Source organism: Solanum stenotomum, chromosome 1 (genome assembly GCF_019186545.1).
Source record: "Solanum stenotomum isolate F172 chromosome 1, ASM1918654v1, whole genome shotgun sequence".
Taxonomy (NCBI): Eukaryota; Viridiplantae; Streptophyta; class Magnoliopsida; order Solanales; family Solanaceae; genus Solanum; species Solanum stenotomum.
This window is the reverse complement of record NC_064282.1, coordinates 85,078,354-85,101,311: the sequence shown is the minus strand read 5'-3', so window position 1 is coordinate 85,101,311 and position 22,958 is coordinate 85,078,354. Positions and strand designations below refer to the sequence as shown.

The 22,958-nt window shown below is 35.0% G+C and overlaps 3 protein-coding genes across 4 annotated transcripts; 2 read left to right on the top strand and 1 right to left on the bottom strand.

Moving 5' to 3' along the window:
- Nucleotides 1-18: 18 nt before the first annotated feature.
- On the top strand, nucleotides 19-2,298 carry LOC125857930 (uncharacterized). Its single transcript, XM_049537594.1, has 3 exons — nucleotides 19-300; nucleotides 481-1,292; nucleotides 1,563-2,298. Exons 1-3 carry the CDS (start codon nucleotides 19-21, stop codon nucleotides 2,296-2,298), a joined length of 1,830 nt encoding a protein of 609 aa, XP_049393551.1.
- A 10,530-nt stretch (nucleotides 2,299-12,828) lies between these two features.
- LOC125864440 (expansin-A10-like) lies at nucleotides 12,829-16,471 on the top strand. Its single transcript, XM_049544450.1, has 4 exons — nucleotides 12,829-12,908; nucleotides 13,942-14,079; nucleotides 14,860-15,148; nucleotides 16,165-16,471. The coding sequence occupies exons 2-4, from the start codon at nucleotides 13,950-13,952 to the stop codon at nucleotides 16,469-16,471; spliced, it is 726 nt and encodes a 241-aa protein (XP_049400407.1). The 5' UTR covers nucleotides 12,829-12,908; nucleotides 13,942-13,949.
- A 1,255-nt stretch (nucleotides 16,472-17,726) lies between these two features.
- LOC125864035 (cytochrome P450 704B1) lies at nucleotides 17,727-22,434 on the bottom strand. Of its 2 annotated transcripts, XM_049543985.1 has the most exons (6): nucleotides 22,123-22,434; nucleotides 21,314-21,529; nucleotides 20,134-20,412; nucleotides 19,459-19,848; nucleotides 18,704-18,904; nucleotides 17,727-18,045 (listed from the first exon to the last, which is right to left on the bottom strand). In XM_049543985.1, the coding sequence occupies exons 1-6, from the start codon at nucleotides 22,396-22,398 to the stop codon at nucleotides 17,866-17,868; spliced, it is 1,542 nt and encodes a 513-aa protein (XP_049399942.1). In that variant the 5' UTR covers nucleotides 22,399-22,434; the 3' UTR covers nucleotides 17,727-17,865. The 2 variants fall into 2 exon arrangements, with proteins under 2 accessions (XP_049399942.1, XP_049399946.1); XM_049543989.1 differs by lacking the exon at nucleotides 20,134-20,412 and having other exon boundaries at nucleotides 17,762-18,045.
- Nucleotides 22,435-22,958: the final 524 nt, after the last annotated feature.

The following is a 22,958-nucleotide window of genomic DNA, read 5'->3' as shown; positions in this document are numbered from 1 at the left end:
GCGGCCACCGCACAAGGGATGACACGTTCTGGAAGATGCTACATTCCAGAAGAACTAACTCAAGAGATACGAAGAAAGGAGAACCAAAAAAGGCCGATCACAGAGGGTGAGGCTGAAGAGTTTTGGCGAAGAATGCAACCTAAGGAGTATTCCATTGTCAAGCATTTGGAGAAGACTCCCGCTCAAATTTCTGTTTGGGCTCCATTAATGAGTTCTGAGTACCATCGAAAAGTACTGTTGAAGGTACTTGATGAAGCATATGTGCCAACGGAAACAAGTGGTGAGAATCTGGCCACCATGGTAAGTCATGTCATTGGGAGTCATCAAATCTCTTTCCGAGAAGAAGAGTTGCCACTCGAAGGGGTTATGCACAACCGTGCCTAGTATTTCACCGTTAAATGCAGGGATAAGTTTGTAGCTCGAGTATTGATTGATAATGGCTCAGGGCTCAATATCTGCCCATTATCAACCCTGACTCAGCTAAATTATGATGTAGGGAAAATTCGTCAAAGCCGCATGAATGTAAGGGCGTTTGATGGTTCGCAAAGAGAGACCATGGGGGAAATAGACATGTGTATCCAAATGGGGCCTACAGAATTTGTCACTGAGTTCCAAGTGATGGGTATATCTACGAGCTATAACTTATTGCTAGGAAGACCATGGATCCATGCTATTGGAGCAGTCCCATCCACATTGCATCAACTTTTGAAATTCATTTGGGAGGATCATGAAATCGTCATCCATGGTGAAGGGAGTAATCATAGTTACCCTGGTTTCTCCATTCTAGTTATTGAAGAGTCTTCTCAGGGTACTGACTTTCACATGGTGGAGATAATGAATGCTGCTTTTGAAAATACGACAATGCAAGTACCAATGCCGCAAGTGTATAAAATGCTAGCCACAATTATGTTGAGAAGCGGTTTTGAACCTGGGCGTGGGTTAGGCAAGAATTTGGATGGCATATCTGAACCTCTTCCTATACCACTTCAAAATTTCCGATTCGGTATCGGTTATACTCCAACAGAGAAAGAATTGTTTGAAGCAGAAACAAGGAAGAAACATGACTGTGATATACCGAAGCCTATTCCAGTATTGTACCAGTCATTTATTGTTAAAGCTTTACAGCCTGAGATTGATGATCTAGTGGAAGAGATGGGAAGATTGTTTGATGAAGAAGATTGTGATGCGATCTCGACAGAATGCACAACAACACCCACCATCCGAGATGCCGGACCTGGAGAGACATTGCAGAATTGGATGGCCACTCCACTTATGATCCATCGAATGACTTGGTAGACAAAGACAAGATTTGAAGTTTTATTTTTGAAAATCGGTGTTGTTAGGACGAGGCCCGAAACCACCATTTATGTCACTTTATTTTTCATTGTAATGTTTAAAAAGGAAATGACTCATGAGTCATGACCAAAGTTTGTACGCCTTTTTAAAATTCCAATGAAAGCCTCGTTTATTTTAAATTGATTATCTTGTCATTGCGAATTATTCTGCAACAAATACATTTAAACTCTTTCTATCTAACATGGTCGATTTGTTGTTCTTTTCAGTAAAAATGAATTTAAACCTGCCAATGTCATGACATGTCACGAACACGGCGAACCAAGTAAGGTCGATGAAGATGAATGTGAAGAATATGATGAGGAAACTATGATGCCTGAACACCTTACCGAAGACTTGAGGCAACTTGAAGATGATAAAAAGCCCAACCTAAATGAAACAGAGACAGTAAACTTGGGAGTTGACGAGTCGATCAGAGAAACCCGAGTCAGTGTCCATTTGGCAGCAACAGAAAGAGAAGAGTTGGTCAAGCTGCTCAGGCAATACATCGATGTGTTTGCCTGGTCTTATGATGATATGCCAGGGTTAAGCACTGATATTGTTTCTCATAAGCTGCCTATCAATTCAGAGTATTGTCCAGTAAAACAGAAAACCAGAAAGTTTAAGCCCGATCTGAGTTTAAGGATAAAAGAGGAGGTCATGAAGCAGATCGAATCAAAAGTCGTTGAAGTGACCAAGTATCCCACTTGGCTGGCTAACATTGTTTCAGTGGCAAAGAAAGATGGAAAAATCAGGATATGCGTGGATTGTCGGGATCTCAACAAAGCGAGTCCAAAAGATAATTTCCCTTTGCCAAACATACACATACTCATCGATAATTGTGCTAAGCATGAGTTGCAATCTTTTGTGGATTGCTTTGCGGGATACCACCAGATTCTAATGGATGAAGAAGATGCAAAAAAACAGTATTCATCACACCTTGGGGAGTCTACCATTATCGAGTGATGTCGTTCGGCCTCAAGAATGCTGGAGCCACTTACATGAGAGCTATGACCACCATTTTCCATGATATTATCCACAAAGAAATTGAGGTGTATGTAGACGATGTCATCAGAAAATCCCGCGAGAGTTCGGATCACCTGACACACTTGGAAAAGTTCTTTAACAGGTTACGTAGGTATGATTTGAAGTTGAACCCAGCCAAATGTGCATTTGGAGTATCTGCAGGGAAGTTACTTGGATTCATAGTTAGCAGAAAAGGTATCGAGCTTGATCCTTCCAAAATCAAGGCAATTCAAGACTTACCTCCTCCAAAGACTAAGAAGAAAGTAATGAGTTTTCTGGGGAGACTGAATTGCATCAGTCGATTCATAACATAATCGACGGAGATATGTGAGCCCATATTCAAGTTACTACGAAAAAATGCGCCAACCAAATGGACCGAAGAATGTCAGAAGGCTTTTGACACCATCAAAAGTTACATTTCGAATCCACCAGTGTTGGTACCACCACATGCAGGCAGTCCTTTGCTATTGTATTTATCCGTCCCTGACAATACATTCGGGTGTGTGTTGGGACAACATGATGAGACCGGAAGAAATGAGAGAGCTATATACTATTTGAGCAAGAAGTTCACATCTTATGAGGCTCGTTATACCCTTTTAGAGAGAACTTGTTGTGCTTTGACTTGGGTTGCTCAGAAACTGAGACATTATCTGTCGGCTTATACAACACATCTTATTTCGAGGATGGACCCGCTCAAGTACGTATTTCAGAAAGCAATGCCCACAGGAAAGCTAGCAAAATGGAAAATGTTGTTGAGTGAGTTCAATATTGTGTACATGACTCAGAAAGCAATCAAGGGGCAAGCCTTGGCCGATCACCTTGCCGAAAACCCAGTAGATGATGGATATGAACCTCTTAGAACGTATTTCCCTGATAAAGAAGTATTTTTTGTAGGGGAAGACATATCAGAATCATATCCTGGGTGGAGAATGTTCTTTGATGGAGCAGTAAACTCTATAGGATCAGGAATTGGAGCAGTGTTGATATCTAAATCAGGGCAACATTACCCAGCAACAACAAAGCTTAGATTCTGATGCACTAATAACATGGCTGAGTATGAAGCATGTATTCTTGGCATTAGAATGGCTCTTGACATGAATGTTCAAGAATTACTGATAATTGGCAATTCAGACTTGTTGATTCATCAAGCTCAAGGAGAATGGGCGGTGAAGAATCCTAAAATCTTACCATACATACAATTGGTACAGAGATTATGCAAAAGATTTAGGAGGACCGAGTTCAGACACACACCGAGAATATAGAACGATCTTGTTGATGCCCTTGCAACCATATCGTCCATGATACAACATCCAGAAAAGAGTTATATCGATCCAATTGAGATAGTTTTAAAAGAACAACCAACACATTGTTCACATGTGGAAGCAGAATGGGATGGGAATCCATGGTATATCGATGTGAAAAAGTACTTAGAGGCAGGCGAATATCCGGAAAAGGCAATAAGTATTTAGAAGAAAACAATCCAAAGAATGGCAAACAACTTCTTTTTGAATGGAGAGGTTCTTTATAGGAGGACACCCAATCTGGGATTACTGAGATGTGTGGATGCTGTAGAAGCCACAAAATTGCTTGAAGAGGTGCACGCTGGAGTGTGTGGGACGCACATGAATGGGCTTACATTAGCAAAGAAAATCTTAAGGGCGGGATACTTCTGGATGACTATGGAAAATGATTGTGGCCGGTTTGTCCAAAAATGTCATAAATGCCAGGTACACGGAGATCTGATCAAAGTACCACCCCACGAGCTCAATACTATGAGTTCCCCTTGGCCATTTGTAGCCTGGGGCATGGATGTTATTGGACCTATTGAGCCTACCGCCTCCAATGGTCATAGGTTCATTTTGGTCGCCATTGATTACTTCACAAAGTGGGTCGAAGCTGCTTCCTACAAAGCTGTAACAAAGAAAGTTGTGGCTGATTTTGTTCGCAACAATTTGATATGTCGTTTTGGAGTTCCAGAGTCTATCATCACAGACAATGGAGCAAATTTGAATAGTCACTTGATGAAAGAGATATGTGAACAATTCAAAATTACCCCCGCAATTCAACTGCATATCGCCCTCAGATGAATGGAGCTGTGGAAGCTGCTAATAAGAACATCAAGAGGATACTGAGAAAGATGATTGACAACTACAAATGTTGGCATGAAAATTTGCCTTATGCTTTGCTAGGCTACCGCACCACAATCCGAACCTCAACTGGAGCAACTCCTTACTTATTGGTATACGGAACAGAAGCAGTGATACCAGCTGAAGTTGAGATACCATCTTTAAGGATTATTCAGGAAGCTGGATTGAGCGATGCCGAATGGATTCGTGACCGATATGAGCAATTGGCATTGATTGATGAGAAAAAAATGAGTGTTGTTTGTCATGGCCAGCTGTATCAACAGAGAATGACTCGCGCTTTCAACAAGAAAGTAAGAGTTCGAACATTTGAGGTAGGCCAATTGGTGCTGAAACGCATTTTCCCTCATCAAGAGGAATATAAAGGGAAATTTGCACCTAACTGGCAAGGACCGTATGTTGTCCACAAAGTGCTATCAAGAGGAGCTTTGGTTCTAGCAGAGATGGACGGTCAGGTGTGGCGCAAAGCTATCAATTCAGATGCCGTCAAGAGATACTACATTTGAAGGATGATATTTCTTTTCTTTATTTCCTTCTAATTGCAGTTTGCTTGTAATCATTGTCGCATCATGTTTTGAAACATTCCCCTTGTACTTGAACTACGTTCGACCTGAATTCTCGATAATGAGATACTTAGGCGGTCTATGTCGGCCTCGGTAGTTTCCTTATTAAATTTTCTATTTTTGTCAATTCTCGAGATGGAAACTACGTTTGACCTGATTCCTGCCTCAATGGGATATGTAGGCGCCACAAGGGTTCGGTCATATTCCCAATAAGATTTCCATTTCCCCTTGTAATGGAAACTGGACAGAATTTTTTAGAGGACCTCAAAAATTCCACAAGAAGAGTCATTTTCTACAAATAAGAGTCAAGGATTATATCGAAATGTGCAACTGGAAATAATTTTGAGAAGATCTCAAATTCAAGACTCCCGTGATCATCATCAGATTTGTTTTTGAAACATCCAACTGGGACAACATTTTTTAGAAGGACCTCAAAAATTCCATCAAGGATACTCGGACCTTCGAAGTCAACTTCAATTGCCTCAAATTGACGTGTTCTTAAAGGGTTTTAAGTTGCCAGCAAGGTACCTATCATATCAAAATCTGAGACAAAGGGTTTTGTTCGTGTCGTGCATATCGTGACAGTTAATTGGCAGATATTTTCTTTAAAACTATTTTTCAAAACTTCATGCCTAGCAAATGTTTTAATCTAAATATGATTTTTTTTTCTTTTGTCTCCTGCGATTCCTTGGATCTACCAGACAAAGTGCCAGAGATAACGAGACCAGGAGCAAGGCGACTTCAACACAGATCAGTGTTCCAAAACTAACATATTTTTGTGGATGCAGGGTATAATAAGATCATCAAAGGAGCTATATTTGCCAACCAACTAGCTCAGGAGAACATATCCAACAAATGTCTTATAGTGAGTGTAACATCTCTGCTTGACCAAAGAGATATTGATGAAAGACGACATTCATAGTCAAAGTCATTCATATTCAAAATGCCGAGAGGGCCATTACATATTAAATTGCCAAAATGGCCATTCATATTCAAAATGTCGAGAGCACCATCACATTCAAACTGCCGAGAGGGCCATCACATTCAAACCGCCAAGAGGGCCATTGCATATTCAAACCGCCAAGAGGGTCATTCATATTCAAACTGCCGAGAGGGCCATTGCTTATTAAAATTGCCAAGAGAGCCATTCATAATCAAATTGCCAAAAGGGCCATCATATTCAAAATGCCAAGAAGGCAATTGCATATCAAAATGCCAAGAGGGCATTTATATTCAAAATCGCTGAGAGGGCCATTGCATATTCAAGCTGCCAAGAGGGCCATTGCATATTCAAGCTGCCTAGAGGGCCATTGCATATTCAAACTGTCGAGAGGGCCATTTATATTTAAATTGACAAAAGGGTCATTGCATATCAAAATGCCAAGAGGGGCATTTATATTCAAACTGCCAAGAGGGCCATTGCATATTCAAACCGTCAAGAGGATCATTCATAATCAAATTGTGAAGAGGGTCATCATATTCAACCATTAAGAGAACCATCAACATATTACATTAGTCAATTTTACTACTTCGATATTAGAAGAAGAGTACAGTGAAGAGTTATGTTGCAAATATGAGATACAAGCTTTATTTGCTTTTCATCAAACTGAAAGAAGTTGACGTTAAATATTCAAGAAGAACAATTAAGTGCCAACATGATAAATGACACTGTCTCTCCATTTGAATTATATTTTACACTAATGAGTTTTATGTCAGTCTTTGTCGAGAGCATCCGAGAGGATGAATACTCAAATCAAACCACATGTGCGGACGACATAAAAAAGGATGTAGTACAACCTGAAACTTTTCTTAGCAGCGAACTGGGACATAGTCTAAAGAGGAATACTAAACTCTTAAGACGCGAGCTGAGGAGCGACTTCCACCACAATCAAACCACACCTCTATCAAAAGGCGCGTGGGCATTTCCTTGGGTTTATCAGTTCCAATTTCTCATCTGGAAAATTTTTGGTTTCCTCCGGAAGCAGTTTTCCAATCTGAGTGACAATACACTAAGAGATTTGGAAATTATGTTCATGTAAGTTCTTAATTATGGATGTGAAGCGCGCCACATTCATGGCTAAGAGATTGCAAGCCTCCTTTCCATACTTGACTTACTTGTCACTCTTCCAGAAACAAAGGTTATCTAGCATAATAGATTTCCTTTTCAATCGAGCTAGTCGAACTACAAACAGCCTGATTCCTAAGATCTAAGAGATATGTAGGCGGGATCAATATTGAAAACTCGGCTGTACTCCGAAATCCCCTCTCAAATCTTATTCTCAAGCATTTCGGTCTCTTCATAATTCGATATCGGGATAGCTTCTGATTCTTTCATAATCGTGTGTCAAATCAAGCGTATCGAACTACAAGTGGCCTGAATTCTCATATAGCCTGAGATATGTAGGAAACCTGATATCGAGGTTCGGCCATAATTCCTAAAGTCCGTACCAAAATCCCTTTTCTAAAAATGAAGATGTGGTCGGTCAAAATTGGATTCGTCAATTTCATTTGCCTCGAATTTCTTTCATCAATCCAAGTCAAACGAGGGACAGCTGTTGACACCCAATTTTGGCCCTCCAATAGATAAATTAATCATTGAGCTTCTTCAATTTCAAACGATTTTAAAATAACTAGTTTTATAAAAACTTCAAAAAAATATATAGTTTACAAGTTATTTTAAATAGTTTTGTCTTTTTTATAATTTTTAAATAATATATATGTTTTATATAATTATGTATATGATTAATGTATTTCATGAGTATTTAAAAATCATCTCAAAAAGACTTTATATTTTAAATATTTTATTAGTGATGGTTATAAATTTTGAATTAATGAGTTTTATGAAATTATTCAAAATACATTCAAGTTATTTCTAAAGAAATTTCGCCCTTTAATAATTTTAATAATTTTAAATAATAAATATGTATATTTTTACAATCACGTTATTTTATAAATATCGAAAATTATCTCAAAAGGATTTTACTTTAAAGAAATATTCTATTAAATTAATTTAGTTTAAATTATAGTTATAATTCTAAATCATTTGGTTTATATGTAAATTAATTATTTTATTTCGTTAAGATTAAGAAACTCGTTAGTTAATTATACTAATTTGTCTTATTTAAGTTTAGCCGAAGTCATCAACTTAACTCAAATTGGCTAAATTTTAAACTTTAGGTGGCTAATTTTGCAATTCATTTAGCCAGTTTTCATAAAATCTTAAACCCATATAAGACTCAAAATTGGGCCTATTTATCAGCCCAATTCCAATTCAATATCCATTCTCCTCATACATTCCAGCTGCCTATCTCATTTTTCCAATTTCCATTCTTCCAATCCAATTCAAATTAATTCCCAGCCCACATCTTTTGCTAATTTTTTTTCCCTTCCAGCAGTTCCTAGCCGACCCAACCCTTTTCTCCTCTAACCCGGCCCAATCCAATTCAAAGATAACCCACCAAATGTTAACGCTTCAGCCACAACAGTGTGCAAAGCCAGACGACCCCATCCATGTTACTCTTCTTCTTCGCAGAACCAGACTCAAACGAAATCCCAGCGAAAATCGCGCTGCAATACGAAAATCTCATCCAACTACTCTACGAACCCATACCGTAGCAGTCCCTAATCGATCACTTCGTCTTCCCCTTTTCGCGGAAGTCACTATTTTCCCTATCCCTTCCTCTGTTGGCTCGAAAAGGAATGGATAGATTCAAAATTCAAACGGGTTTTACCCCCTAAATCTGCCCTTTCGCCCTCTATAAATAGCCTCCTTAGTTTTCGGGGGGGGGGGGGGGGGGGGGGCATAGGAAGAGACATTGAAGTTTGAGTTTTTTTTTCTTGTTTGGCAATAGTCATAGTACACTCAAGAAATTTTATCATTTGGTTCTCTGATTTTAAGTTTTTGAAAAAAGGGTTAAAATTTTGTCCCAAGTCTCTTGTTTTCGTGATTAGTATTCCGATTTTGTGGTAGAAGAATCATCGTTTTCCCCTGCTCGTTGTTCCTAGTTCGCTGCTCCAAGAAAGGTAATTTTGCTCCCTCTTATATTACTTTTCAATGTAGCAAGCTATGTGTGTTCAATACTTGGTATATGATCGGTTATTAAGAGTATGTGATCTTTTCGTTTTAATCTTTGCTTTAATGTGTTTTCCCTGCGAGTCTTTGGGTAGTAAGCACGAGTCAAACATCAGGGAAGTTACTTTGATATTACATGTTGGTCGTTATATTCATCAGATCAATTTTGTACCTATATAATTAGTTAGATCTTTGTCTTGCCTTGTTCAAAATAGTTTAAAGTTCATTTGATCTCAACAGTGGGTTGATCAGCTGCGTCGTTTGAATTATTCGATGTTTGTTCGAATTTTGTCAATATGATAAGAAAGAGGTTATAGTCTTGGTGACCTGCCTTAGTTCCGTTCTCATTGTTATGGATTTTGTTAATACGATTTGAATTTGCCTAGTAGAGGTGTATAACCCATCTTCTCATTTAGTCGAGATTGTGTTTATGTCGTTTGGTTTAAATTCATGATATTGCTTGTAACTCCACTAATATAATGTATCATTTGATTAAGTTTAATCCCATTTCGGTTATCAAGATAGCTTTTCACTTTCTTTTGATTTGGAAATTTCAATATCCTTTGGACATAGTCTGTTATTATTAGATATTACTACTCAACCATTTTTTATTTTATTTTTTCTCATGAATGCTATAGTTGTTTATACTTTTGGAACTTAGGTTTGATGGATTTGTATGAACAAAGGTGCTGCCCTGTTTAGTTATAGATACTTAACAATGTTTCCTTCCTCTACTTAAAGTAAATTTGACATAATTCATTGTCCAAATTTGGCAAACAAAATGAATAACTAGTTTTATAGTTTTTTTATTGTTTTAGGATCTAACATTTTGTCCATCTATTTGTCCTCTTTTAGTTTCTGCCATAGGCATCATTTGCTTGTTATGACAAGTACAATTGATCAATTTGCTATAGTTTGAGTGTTGTCTGATATGCTTCTTCTTCTATTCATTTTTTTTTCTTTTAGAACTTGTTGAATATCCTTCTTTTGTTTCCTACTAATATGCAACATGAGTGAATTGCTCAGATGACTTGATATGATTTTAGCCTTTTGTTGGTGTTAGTTTAGCCTTATTTATCGCTAAATATCTATTGATATAATTTGGAGCCACTGCTTTATATGAATGCTAATTTTTGTCCTCATTTCGCTACATGTGAGTCCGTATAGAGTCCAAGGTGGACTCAAATCCTTTCCCCTTCGCATTTCGAAATGGGCTTTAAAGGGCCAAATTCATTTTTTCTCCCTCTCGAGTCAGTCCCACTGCAAGTAGAAAAGATGATGAATAGATTGAAGGCAGGACACAAAGCTGGAATTTGAAATTGCAAACCTCCGAACGTCCAAAATGGGTAGTATACAAGATGTATACAACTGTATACACTGATATACAGGTCGAAAACGTAGGAATACAGGGCTGGAGCGAAATACATGTATTCGGAAGCAAGAGATACATGAAAAAAACTAATATATACGCTCATATACACTAATATACATCAATTGTATACAAAAAACGGGTTTAGAATTAAACCCCAAAAATTCTAGTGAATTTGGCCCAAAAGGAGGCCCAAATTCAATTTCTCTCTTACTCTTTAATTATTTAATTGTGATTATTTATTGTTTGTTGTTTAACTCTTACTTTATAATTTTTAATTAACTTAATTAGATTCCCCAAAAGATGAGTTATTTTCTTTGTGTTGGTTTAATTTTTTTTAAAAAAATAAAAAATTCATGTTTTGTGTTCATTTATTTTATTAATCAAGTATATTGATCAAAACTTTGTATCTTTAATTAAGTTAAACCTTTGGTTCTTAAAAAGACACGTTTTAAGGCGCTTCACTTGATCACTTTTTATTTTAAAGTGGTTTTAAGTTAAAGTAATTTTCTCAAATGAATTAAAAATGTTCTCTTTCTACTTAATCATTTTTTCAAAAAGGTTAGTCGAAACTTTTATCCTTCAATTAATTTAAAATGGTTCCATGCTTAAATTAACCAATTTGGTTGAAATTATTATTTTATCTATCAAATAATTTCTAATTAATCTAGCTTTGTTAAAATTCTATCCACTCGCACCTTAAATCAAAATTTTCATTTTGGGTCCCTTCCTCTAAAAAATAAATAAAGAAATAAAAATGCGTCATTTATTTAATTATTTTTCTCAAAATTAATCAAATATTGTAAGTTATTATTTTAAACCATTATTTTCCTAAAAAATAGTCAAATATATTTTAGTCTAGTCGCAGGTCAACCGCATGTTAGCGGACACTTCGAATGCTTAAACCCTTCTCGAAGTGTAAATTGAACCCCGAACCCTCTTTGGTATTTTCAAATGATTTTTTTCTGTTTAAATCTTTGAAAATTTTAAGTTTTCTTAGTTTCTTTAAAAAATTAAGTGGCGACTCTTTCTAAGTATTTTTCTTAAGATGTTTTATACTTAGAACATTTCAAAAAAAATAATTTTTCTATAAATAGGAAAATTACGGCATTACAGTATGGTCAAAACTTAAAAATGTGCCACAACACAAACACTTCTTGCCCCATTTGCTACTGCAGAAAAATTTGCTTATGCATCTCAAGTTTTCACCAATGTAAATTACCATTAGGCACTAGCTATATTAATATAACTCCTTCAATAGGCAGACAGAGGCAAAGAAAGAATTAGGAGTTTGGGGGTTCTAACCCACAACAAATGTGTGAAAAAGCATTTTCACCGCTCTTCCTTACCACTGAATTGTCAATCAATTTTGTTAGGGGTTCACAAGTTAATATACATATATATTTATTTAATTTTTTTAATAAAAATACAAACTTTACGGAAAAGCTAGTGGGTTCGTCCGAACCCACACCTAGCTCCGCCTAGCTAGTGCGACTTCAAAGACGAAAGTTGAGATTTTGGAGTTTCAGACTAGGCGTTTTGATTTTAGAGAGTAGGCCCGTAGGGATTAGTGAAATAATTACATTCAGTTTTTCGGTTTAATCAAATTTAAATAGTTAAAAATAAAAAATCTGACAGAATAATCAAAATTTTAAATTTTGATACCATCGACCGAATAAATCATAACTGAAATTTAAAAAGAAATCAGTTTAATTGGTTTTTTCGATTTGAACCGAAATATGTCCAACCCTAGAAGCAACTACTTGTGAAAGGGCTTCTGGGAAATTTTACTTAGTTGAAGGATCTTAAGGTATTAGGACACTTCAGTACTTATTAAATTAACAGTTCAAGGCGGTTCATTTCATTATCAACTATGTTTTTTTCCATTATTTTATTCTTCTTTTACTTGGGCTTGATGCACTTGTGTTGATGGTCTTTCGAAAATAGTCTCTCTACCTCCTCGAGATAGTGATAAAATTTGGGTATAATCTATTCTCCCGAAACTCCACTTAATGAAATTTCATTGAGTATATTATTGTAGTTGTTACTCAAGTTCCTTTTTATTTTATTTTATTAATTTATTGTCAACAGAAATATGAAAAGGCAAATATATATAAGAGAAGCAAATGGTAGATTAATTTAATTGTGGCTTATGTGATAGAGCTTTGTAACAACTCACTTATTTGATGAATATAAGTAACTAATAATATGAGCCACTTATATAACCACCCATTTCTCTATTCCAATAATGAATTATGTGGTATTCATCCATAATGTTTAATTTCTTGTAAGTAAAAAAGGGAGAATAAAAATAACATGAACAAAAATATAATCTTTGTAATGGAGAAACAATCTTGTTTAATATGATCTTGTCAAGAACATCATGCTATGGCTTAATTAAGGTACGTTTCAAAATAATCAATTAATTTTCTACTGAGTTTTCTGAAAATCATAGTATATAATAGCGCGCTCTAATTGATATATATATATATATATATATAACTCTTATATTAGAAATGACTTGTTTCAACATGCTTGTTTCATCACTTCTAAGGATATTTTTGTCCTTTTAGTGCTCAAATATAGCTATGCGTCTTGTTTATGTCTCTTCAACATACACATCATTGTTGATCGTATAAATATTATGAGAGCACTCATGTTCTAGGTATCATATATTTTTTGTGTTTTAGTAAAATATTTTTGACAGAATGAGTATTCCATCGCAACTACTTTTCAGATTTGTCTCAATTTTTGTGACGATATTTAATTGGATACATAAAGTTTTTTTTTGACAAAAAAAATATTTTGAAAATTGTACTTAAAACAAACTATAGGCATTTATGTAGTTGTAATGTAAATTATCTTACTAAGATAAAATTAAAATTAAAAAAATATTTTTTTTAGCAGCTCATAGCCTCATGTGGAACAGTTTTAGGTACCCCAGCCTTGAAATGGTCAATCAATTACTCTTGAAGCATCTTAAAGGCCAAGTCATGCAATTCTTTTTATCATTCTCATGTCCGAATCAACTTTCACCTACCTCGATTAATTTTATACGGTACCTACTAGCTTCACCAGTACTAGTCGATAATTTCTTCTCATATGTCCAAACTTTGATGGACGGAATAACCATCTCATCTCCCCTGTTTCTAAATGCTTGTTTACATCCTCTTATTAACTCTCTCAATTTTTTCTAAACTAAATCTCTACTTACTCTTTGTTGCATAGCTACATTCTCCAATAAATTAATTCATCTGTCCTAATGTCAGTTTCATATAGAATGACATATTTCTATATTAAGTAACAATTTAACTTTCAAATACTCATTTCTCTTACATTTTCCTTGTTTTGGTAAAATGAACATTGAACATTTCCAAAATTGAGTGTATAACTAAAAAAAAATTGCTAATTTAAAAGTTCCAATCTTTAATGCAGGAATATATATGGCTAAAATTGTGAGTTTTTTGGTTTGTTTTCTTGCAATTGCCTCATTTGGGAAGGGATATGGTAAAGGAAAGTGGATCAATGCTCATGCTACATTCTATGGAGGTGGTGATGCCTCAGGGACAATGGGTATGCAAACTTAATTAGTAGTTCTCTAGTTTCGTATCAAGGTCACAATCGATATCGTCACTAGTATTGAGATTGTATTTATCATCAATAACATCATTACCATCAAATCCTTTAGATGTATAATCTAGGAATTTGTTTAGAAATACTATAATGAATGGAATATAGAGTTTGAAGCTAGGAACTTGTATAGGAATATCATTGTTAGGTGTTTGACCAAATAGGATCGTAATGTTCCTATAGAATCTATCACTAAAATATCCCTCAAAGGGATAAGGCTAAGCAGAGGGGAAAGAGTTTTCCATCAAAATAGAAAATATATCGGTAAATTCAGGATCTAGAGTTAGTGAATTTTTTTTTTTTTTAAAAAAAGAGTATGATCTCATTACATTTTTGATTGATTTTTGCATATATATCACACAATTTAAGAGAAAATCAAGGATTCAATTAAACTCATATAACTCCCCATAATTTTGTCTTTGTTTATGTTGGTTCTTAGTTCTGGCTAGGTAAGCTTGCTCACATTGTCTGTCTCAAGCCTGTATAGACAAGGAGAGTTCCGATTTCAAGAATGACTATGACTTCGTTATAGTCATACTTTTAAATTGATTTTTACATATATATTACATAGCTCGCGGCAAACTCAAAGGGTCCAATTGAAATCATAGAACTCACAGTCAATTTGTCCTTGTTTATATTGATTCTTGTAAATTCCTCCTGTGTGAGGTTGCCCACATTGCCGACCTAAGTTCTAACTAGCCAATTACATGTATTTTCCAACAGGTGGTGCTTGTGGTTATGGGAATCTATACAACCAAGGTTATGGAACAAAAACTGCAGCTTTAAGCACAGCTTTGTTCAACAATGGATTGAGTTGTGGATCTTGCTATGAGATTAAATGTGTGAATGAAAATAAATGGTGTTTGTCAGGCTCTATTAAAGTAACAGCAACCAATCTATGTCCACCTGGTGGCTGGTGCAATCCTCCTCTTCACCACTTTGACCTTTCTCAGCCTATTTTTCAGCACATTGCCCAATATAGAGCTGGAATTGTCCCTATTGCTTATAGAAGGTATGTTCAATTGGTTTTATCATACACTCAAAACTATCTATATCAATGTCATTTGTCTGGATAGAGTTTGGCTTTTATAGTGAAATGTTATGAAAAAGAACTATCTATAATACATAAATGTGCCCTTCAACTTGGCCTCATTTTACATTTACGCCTTCCAACTTTGGGTGTGTACAAATATACAGTTAAACTTGTATAAAGTTTAACAAGTAGACACATGAATCCTACGTGGCATAATACATGAAGGACACCACGTAAGACACAAATTGCCATGTAGGACATGTTGTTTATATGTTCAACTTTGTACAAGCTTAAGTGTCTACTTGTGTAGATCCAAAGTTGGAGGGCATATATGTGATCTAAGGCCAAGTTAAAGGACATATTTATGTATTATGCCTATAATATAACATGAAAAGTTGGTTCTAGAAGAATTGGTAAATATTGTTAAAGACATTGATTGCTATAGAAAGGTTTGATTGTATTTGGTCCAAATAATGCTTGATTATGTGATTTTCCTTCCAAACTTCATGTTGATGCTCGTTACACGCGTGAAATACACGGACTTTAATCAACTCGGTGCTCAAGTTGCCACATAGGTTCAGTCAATGATCAGAGTCGTTAATTAGTCCACCAGATATTGCCTACGTCCTACCTGGCAGGGCGGAGCCAGGCAGGGCTAAAAGGGTTCATCTGAATCTCCTTTAGCAGAAAATTTTATTGTTTATCTATGGTTAAAGTTATTTTTTATGTATATATAGTAGATATTGAACCCCTTTGGCTTCTTATTCTGTTTTCCTCATATTCTGAATCTCTTTAATGAAAATCCTCGCTCCGACACTGCTTTTAGCATAGGTATTCTGTCCACCAAGTCTTAAAAGATACAAAAGAATCTCCTAACACTTTTCGCCTTTGTTGGAATTCAAACTCTTCTTTTTCCTGATCCATTTTAGCTTTATTAACCGTTAGGTCACACCTGCAGAATCAACTAACATAAACTCTATTGTCAACTCTTGCAGGATACCCTGCAGAAGAAAGGGAGGTATCAGGTTCACCATCAATGGACACTCTTACTTCAACTTAATACTTGTGACTAACGTTGGCGGTGCTGGTGATGTTCATGCTGTAGCCATTAAAGGATCGAAAACACAATGGCAATCAATGTCAAGAAATTGGGGCCAAAACTGGCAAAGCAACAGTTTACTAAATGGACAAAGCCTTTCATTTAAAGTTACTACTAGTGATGGCCATAGTGTAGTCTCTAAGAATGTTGCCCCTTCTAGTTGGTCTTTTGGCCAGACATACACTGGTGGACAGTTTCACTGAAAGGTTAGCCCTTGAACTTTTGGATTTAAGCATTATGTATACCTTTTTGTGGCACAAGGGGAGGATCTAGAGGGTAGCGAGGGATTCACCCGAACTCCCTCAGCAAAAAATTACATAGTTGACTTAGTGGTTGAGGGGTTCAAAAGTTAGCTTAACAGTTCCAATTCAAACCCCTACTGAAAATTCTAAATCCACTACTGCTGACATGGTTAGAAACTCAATGAATTGGATAATGAGTCTGTCTCTCTACCTTTCTCCACTTAAATATAAGTTTTCTTTTAAGTTCTGGCTGGACATGTAACGTGAGTCTAACTCACACACCATGTATTGCACTCTTACTTACTAAATTGAAGCCCAAATGGTCATTGTTAGTACATAGGGATTCTAAAGTTTGCTTTTTTTTGTTATGTTAATGTGAATTAAGGGTAGCATAGCTTTGGGACCCTATAATATCCTTGAGGCCATTATTTTTTACCCCTTTTTTTTAATTGATGTATTTTTGTTTTTCTTTTGTTGCAATGCAGTGGTGGACTCTTTTACCACCCTCATTTTGGAGTGTTTGTATGAGGTTAGAGAAATTTGGAAACCTTTTTTTCTCCTAAGTTTTAGTTGTAAATATATGTAATAATCCAGTTAACTACTGCAATAATGAACATTAATGGACATGATGTTTCTTTTGTATATTTATTATATGTCCTTCCTTTTCTTTTTTGCTTCTTTGCCTTGTAGTGTTAATCATCTTTTCTACTTCTCTTTTATTCCTAGATGTCATATAGTCATGTAACAATACCTTAATTCAACCATCATGTGTTGTGGTGCAGTGGTGAGAGTATTCCATCCTCAGTAAAAGTTCTCGGGTTCGAGCCTTAGATATGGAGAAAATCCTGTTGGGAGCGATATGAAAGATTAAAGGACTTGCAGCCATATCATTAATCTATTCATTAAGTTGTAACACACGGAGAGTGAATTTTAATATGTGATAGCAAATGATCAGTTATCATATTTACCAAACTATTATGTGGGCGTTTGACCATGTTTTATTGTGAAATTTGAAAAAAAAAAGTAGCTTGTTGTTTTTCAAATTCTTAACAAATATGAAATTCATCTTCAAGTTGAATTCTGAAATTTTGTGGTCAAATGTGTTTTTCGGAGTTCCAACTCCCAAAAAAAAAAAAGTAAACTTTTTTCATAGTTAAGGCCTCCTAAGTTTTAAGAGATTTACTTATAATTATGGACTTGAATGTGAAGATATTTTTTAAAGACGAATCTTGTACTGACAATAATTCTTTCAATTGTTCATTGTTCCATGAAAGACTTTATTTTAACCATATAAGTTATAGTTACAATTTGCAATTAAAATCTAGCCATCATAAACATTTACACATTTTGTATTTTCAAGATCTCAGTGAAACTGTAAGCTTTAATCCATGTTCCATTGATAAAATTGTCATCATCCTGTACTTGACTAGATGGCCAGGCACCAACTTGAATTTATAGAATCTACACAAAATTGCAAGTGCCATTTTCATCTGAAGATATGCTGAATCCTTCCCTAGGCATATCCTTGGCCCTCCCTACAACACCACGGCATGAAAAATGTAGTTATCAGTATGCCGGAATCAAGATTTTCACTATGGGTATTCAAAATATAACGAAGTAAATATTGTAAAAGTCATAGTGTATATATATATATAAAACATAGTTTTGACTTGGTATTTATAGTGTAATTTTTTTGACGAAGAGCATTTGGATGAACCCCTTACAGTATCCTGGATCCGCCCATGGTTGTACACATATAGTATTATATATTGGTAGCTTTAGACCACTAGTTAGGATAGAGGCAGATTTAGAATTTTAACTTTATGTGTTCAGAATGTCAGGCATCATTTGGGTTTCTATTACTACTTTACTTTATATATATATTTTAGTAGATTACTTAACACAAACATAGGGTTTAAGCCAAAGCTATTGAATTCAGCTAAACCAATAACTTTAATTGTACATTCACCCCTTCGTTGGGGCCGACTCTAAGGTAAGGTTATTGGAAACATTGCTTTATTGAAGTTGCTAGTTTTTCTGATATATGTTATATCTCTTTTGTCTCGTTAAGTTGATCCATAGATAAAAAAGTAAGTCCTTTTGATTCAACAAAATATACATTTAAAAGACCTCTTATTATGATTTGACTTTAGACCACTAATTTTATAGAGCCGCTCTGTTTATATTATATACCTGGAAAGCGGTGAATTTGAATGGAGATGCATTTTGGAAAACCCCATCTTTAAGCCATCTCTCAGGATTGAATGATGCTGCATCAGAACCCCAATTGTATTCCATTCTTCCCATAGAATAAGGTACATAGGTCACCATTCCTCCTGCCTTTAACTTTGTTCCATCTGGTAGAACATCATCTTCCAATATTCCCTTAGGATCCTGTCACATTATTAAAACAAAATCATTCACCGAGAGTTATACCAATTTAAATCAAAAGTTCTATGCATCGATAGTATAAAAACGATACTAACCTACATTACAACAAAAGAGATAGTCGAAGCTAACTGAGGGTTCAGGTGTTCGAACGAACTTAGTAGTTTTTTCGTAGATCATGTATTTATATTAGAAAATTAAACAAATAAATATATGTATATTAACTTGTGAACTCCCTAGCAAAACTGATTGATGACTCAGTAGTAAGGAAGGGGTCATGGAAACGCTTTCCCACCTAGAGTTGTGGGTTCGAACCCCACTATCATCAAAAGTTTCTCTTTCTAAACTCCTCATCAAGCAAGAATATTAACCTTATGGATTCGAAATTTTATAACAGTAACTTTGTTGTAAACTTAATACTTGTACACATTTAATAAACTTCTTAATACATATACACTATTTGAGCAAAAATTACTGGGACATTTGGCCAAACCCGTACTCAGGCTTCTAGCTCTGCCCTGCTTAAATACTACCCAATTGATAAAATCAGGGTAACTAACCTGAGGAACAGCAGGGTACAATCTAAGAGTCTCTGTAATCACAGCATGTAGATAGTACAATTTTGACAATGAATCATAATTCAGGAGCCCTGCAAATTGAATGGCTCTCGAATCGACAGATTCAGGATCCTCCGCGTCATACTGATGCAACGACACGTTCTCTTCTTTAGCACAGACTTGTTCCAACGACTTCAGCTCCGCGTACAGCTTCTCAGCTACGTGCTCGTGAGTCATAATCATGTATATAGCCCAAGACAGAGTCGTTGCTGTCGTATCGCGACCCGCTATGACAAAATTCAGGACAATGTCCCTCAGGCTTTTATCAGTTATATTGTTCTCAGGGTCTTTTCCTAGCTCAATGAATCTTGACAATATGTCATGCTTATTAATCTGTTATGTTTAAAAAATCATATTAGCCTGTTTGGCCCAAACTTCGAGAAAACTGCTTATTTTGAAAAAGTATTTTTGGAGAGTAACAATTTAATACTACAACAACAATTCGCGCTTTTCAAGAAAAAGTGTCTATTGCTGCTGCTCAAAAACACTTATTTTTTCAAAAAGTTTGGACAAATACCTTAACTCTCTAAAAATAAGTAGTTTTGACTGTCTAGAAGCTTGACGAAACAGACTATAATTTAGGTAAACAATAATTATAAAAAGTTTGTATGAGCTTACTTCGTCATTTGTTTCTAACTCTGCCTTCCTTTTTCTTATGACAGAATATGTGAAATCATCAATTTTTTTAATACTTTGATCAAGGATGGCTTCTGATCCAATGTTGAGAAATTGCTTGATTTTCCACAAAGGATCAATGAATCTTAGTGTGACAATGACATTTGCAGCATCAAATGCCTTTGCAAAGCTATTTTTTGGTAAATTTGGATTCAATGTTCCTATCTCTACACCAAATCCCACTTTACATATTGAGTCTAGAGTCATCCTCATCAACAGATCCTGGAAAAAATAATTGTTGTTTAGCAACAATACAAAAAAAATAGAATAAAATTGTACTTCCTATGTCCTGTGTTATGTGATACGCCTTTCTTTTTAGTCTGTTCTAAATGAAAAAGAAATGGACTTTGGGATCACCACCCCTATAGCACTAATGAGGAACTCAACACCCTCACATGTTTAAGAGTGGACATTTGGAGCGTGGATAACATAAGATGGGAAGTCAACATTGGGCAAACAAAAAATCGAGATGGGCCTGATTCTGATGTCATGATTAAGAAATTGATTTTAGGCCTCAACTTCAGAAGCTAGCTATTGAGATGAGGATTGTCAAAAACTGTATAAAAAAACCACATCACCCCTCCCCCCCCAAAGCACCAATGTGGGACTCAACATGAAATAAATTAACTTTAAACTTCTAATTCTACCCTTAGGGTCGTATAATATGATGTATTAAAAAAAAAAATACATGTATTACCTGTGGTTTTATTTGATTATTTGTTTGATAGGATTTACAACATATGGATAATACATAGCAAATTATGGTATTAGTAATACACGAGTTATTCATACATGGATAAGCATGATTAAAGACAGAACAACCTTTACTATACCAAACCAAATAGTGGATAAGAAATAATCCCAGTCCCAGAATAAGTAGTCCCAACATAACTAATCTCAACATTACTAATACACTTTATTCAGTACTATTCTTATGCACTCTACCAAACAACCACTTAATGATAAGATTTATATTTACACAAATGACTACACATTTGTCATAAATCACTAATTTCAAAAGTCTATCAATTTTTTTTAACTCTGTGCTTAGTCAAACACCATCACATTAAAACGAAATATCTTAATCATTGTATGTAAGTCCAAACAGAATTCAACAACTCACCTGCATGTCTACATGCTCATTCTTGAAAGATGCTTGATTGAGAATGTTAAAGAGTTTAAGGCTATAGTCCCTAAAAACCACAGTGTTGAAATCCCTTAAATTCTTTGAAGCAAACTCAAAGCTAGCAGTCTTCCTTTGTTTCCTCCAAAGCTCACCATCCACATTAAAGATACCATCTCCAAGCAAAACTTCCATATATGAATGGTACACTTCACCCTGTGCCAAAAGGAAGAAAACAAACAATATTTCTCATGATAGACTATAAACCATATGTAAGTTGAAAGCCACGTATCCATTGAGTAATCTAATTTATAATTAGAAAAAAAAAAATCTTGCACCTTTTTCTTTAAGGAATCTTTACACAAATAGCATGTCGGATTCACTATTTACTTTTTTTCACCAATATACAATATGTTATACACTGATTATCACTACTAAAAAATCACTATTTTCTCGCTGAATTTTCCATTGAAAAATGTTCAATGGCTATTCTCACTGATATTTTGATTGAATTAGTGTGAAAAGAAAAACAAAATGTTTCACATGCTAAAATTACAAAGTTACTCACTATCTCAGTGAGAATCTGTTTTCCACAATATATTTTTTCAGTGAGCTGGTTTGATGGAAATGAGTGGAAAAATCATGTTTTATAGCACAAATTTCTCATTGATTTATAGTAGAAAAAACCTTGTTTCTAATAGTGTATATACATTTATATACCTATTATACATGAATGTTACATATATTATATATCCTCAAGCTATTTTTAGCTTACTTAATTAAACAGAAAGAAAGTACTATATACAAACCTTTGGATAATTATCAAAATTTGTTTTGAGAACATGTTCAACATTAGTTGGATGAGCAATGTAAGTATAAGTTGTAGTCATGGCAGGAACAACAACAGTTGGGGATTGAGCCAAATACTCAACCAACCAATCATGCATCCTATCAAAATTCACCCATTGTTCTAAGCCTGCCCCAACAATAGGCCAATTTATTGGGCCTTTCTTATTTTTCTGCCTATATGTATTGATGAATTTCCAAGACAAAACCAAACAAGCTAAAAATGTTAATAATCCCATTTTGTTGTGTTTGATGATGAGCTATGAGAAAATAATATTGGAAATTATGGCATGTATGTAGAAGTGAAAATTGTGTGGTAATATTATATATAGGATTATTATGTAAAGTGGTTTAGGCATTGGTTACTTGTTAACTTTCTACAAAATTGTCAATAGTCTTTGCATGTTGTAAATTGAAAATATTGCACATTCTTTGCGTCTTCAACCAAACTTTTATTCATCTCAACCATGTTTCTTTGTGTATTATACTGCGGAGTCAGAATTTGAAGTTTGTGGATTCAGGATTTGAATATTTTTAAGTTACTAAGTTCTAAAACTAATCCCTACATATTCACTGAATTTTTTTGTAAGTAATTTAAACCAAAATTATTGGATTCAGCTAAACTCGTAATGCTCTGATCCGGACTATCAATGTAAATATTTTATCCTTATTATTTTATTTTAAATATTTTTAATTTCATATTTTAGGGAGACTTATTCATATATATTGTTTTTGATAAATAACCTGACATCATAAATCATATGATTCTGAAGAGAGCCTGAATTTGATCACCCATTTC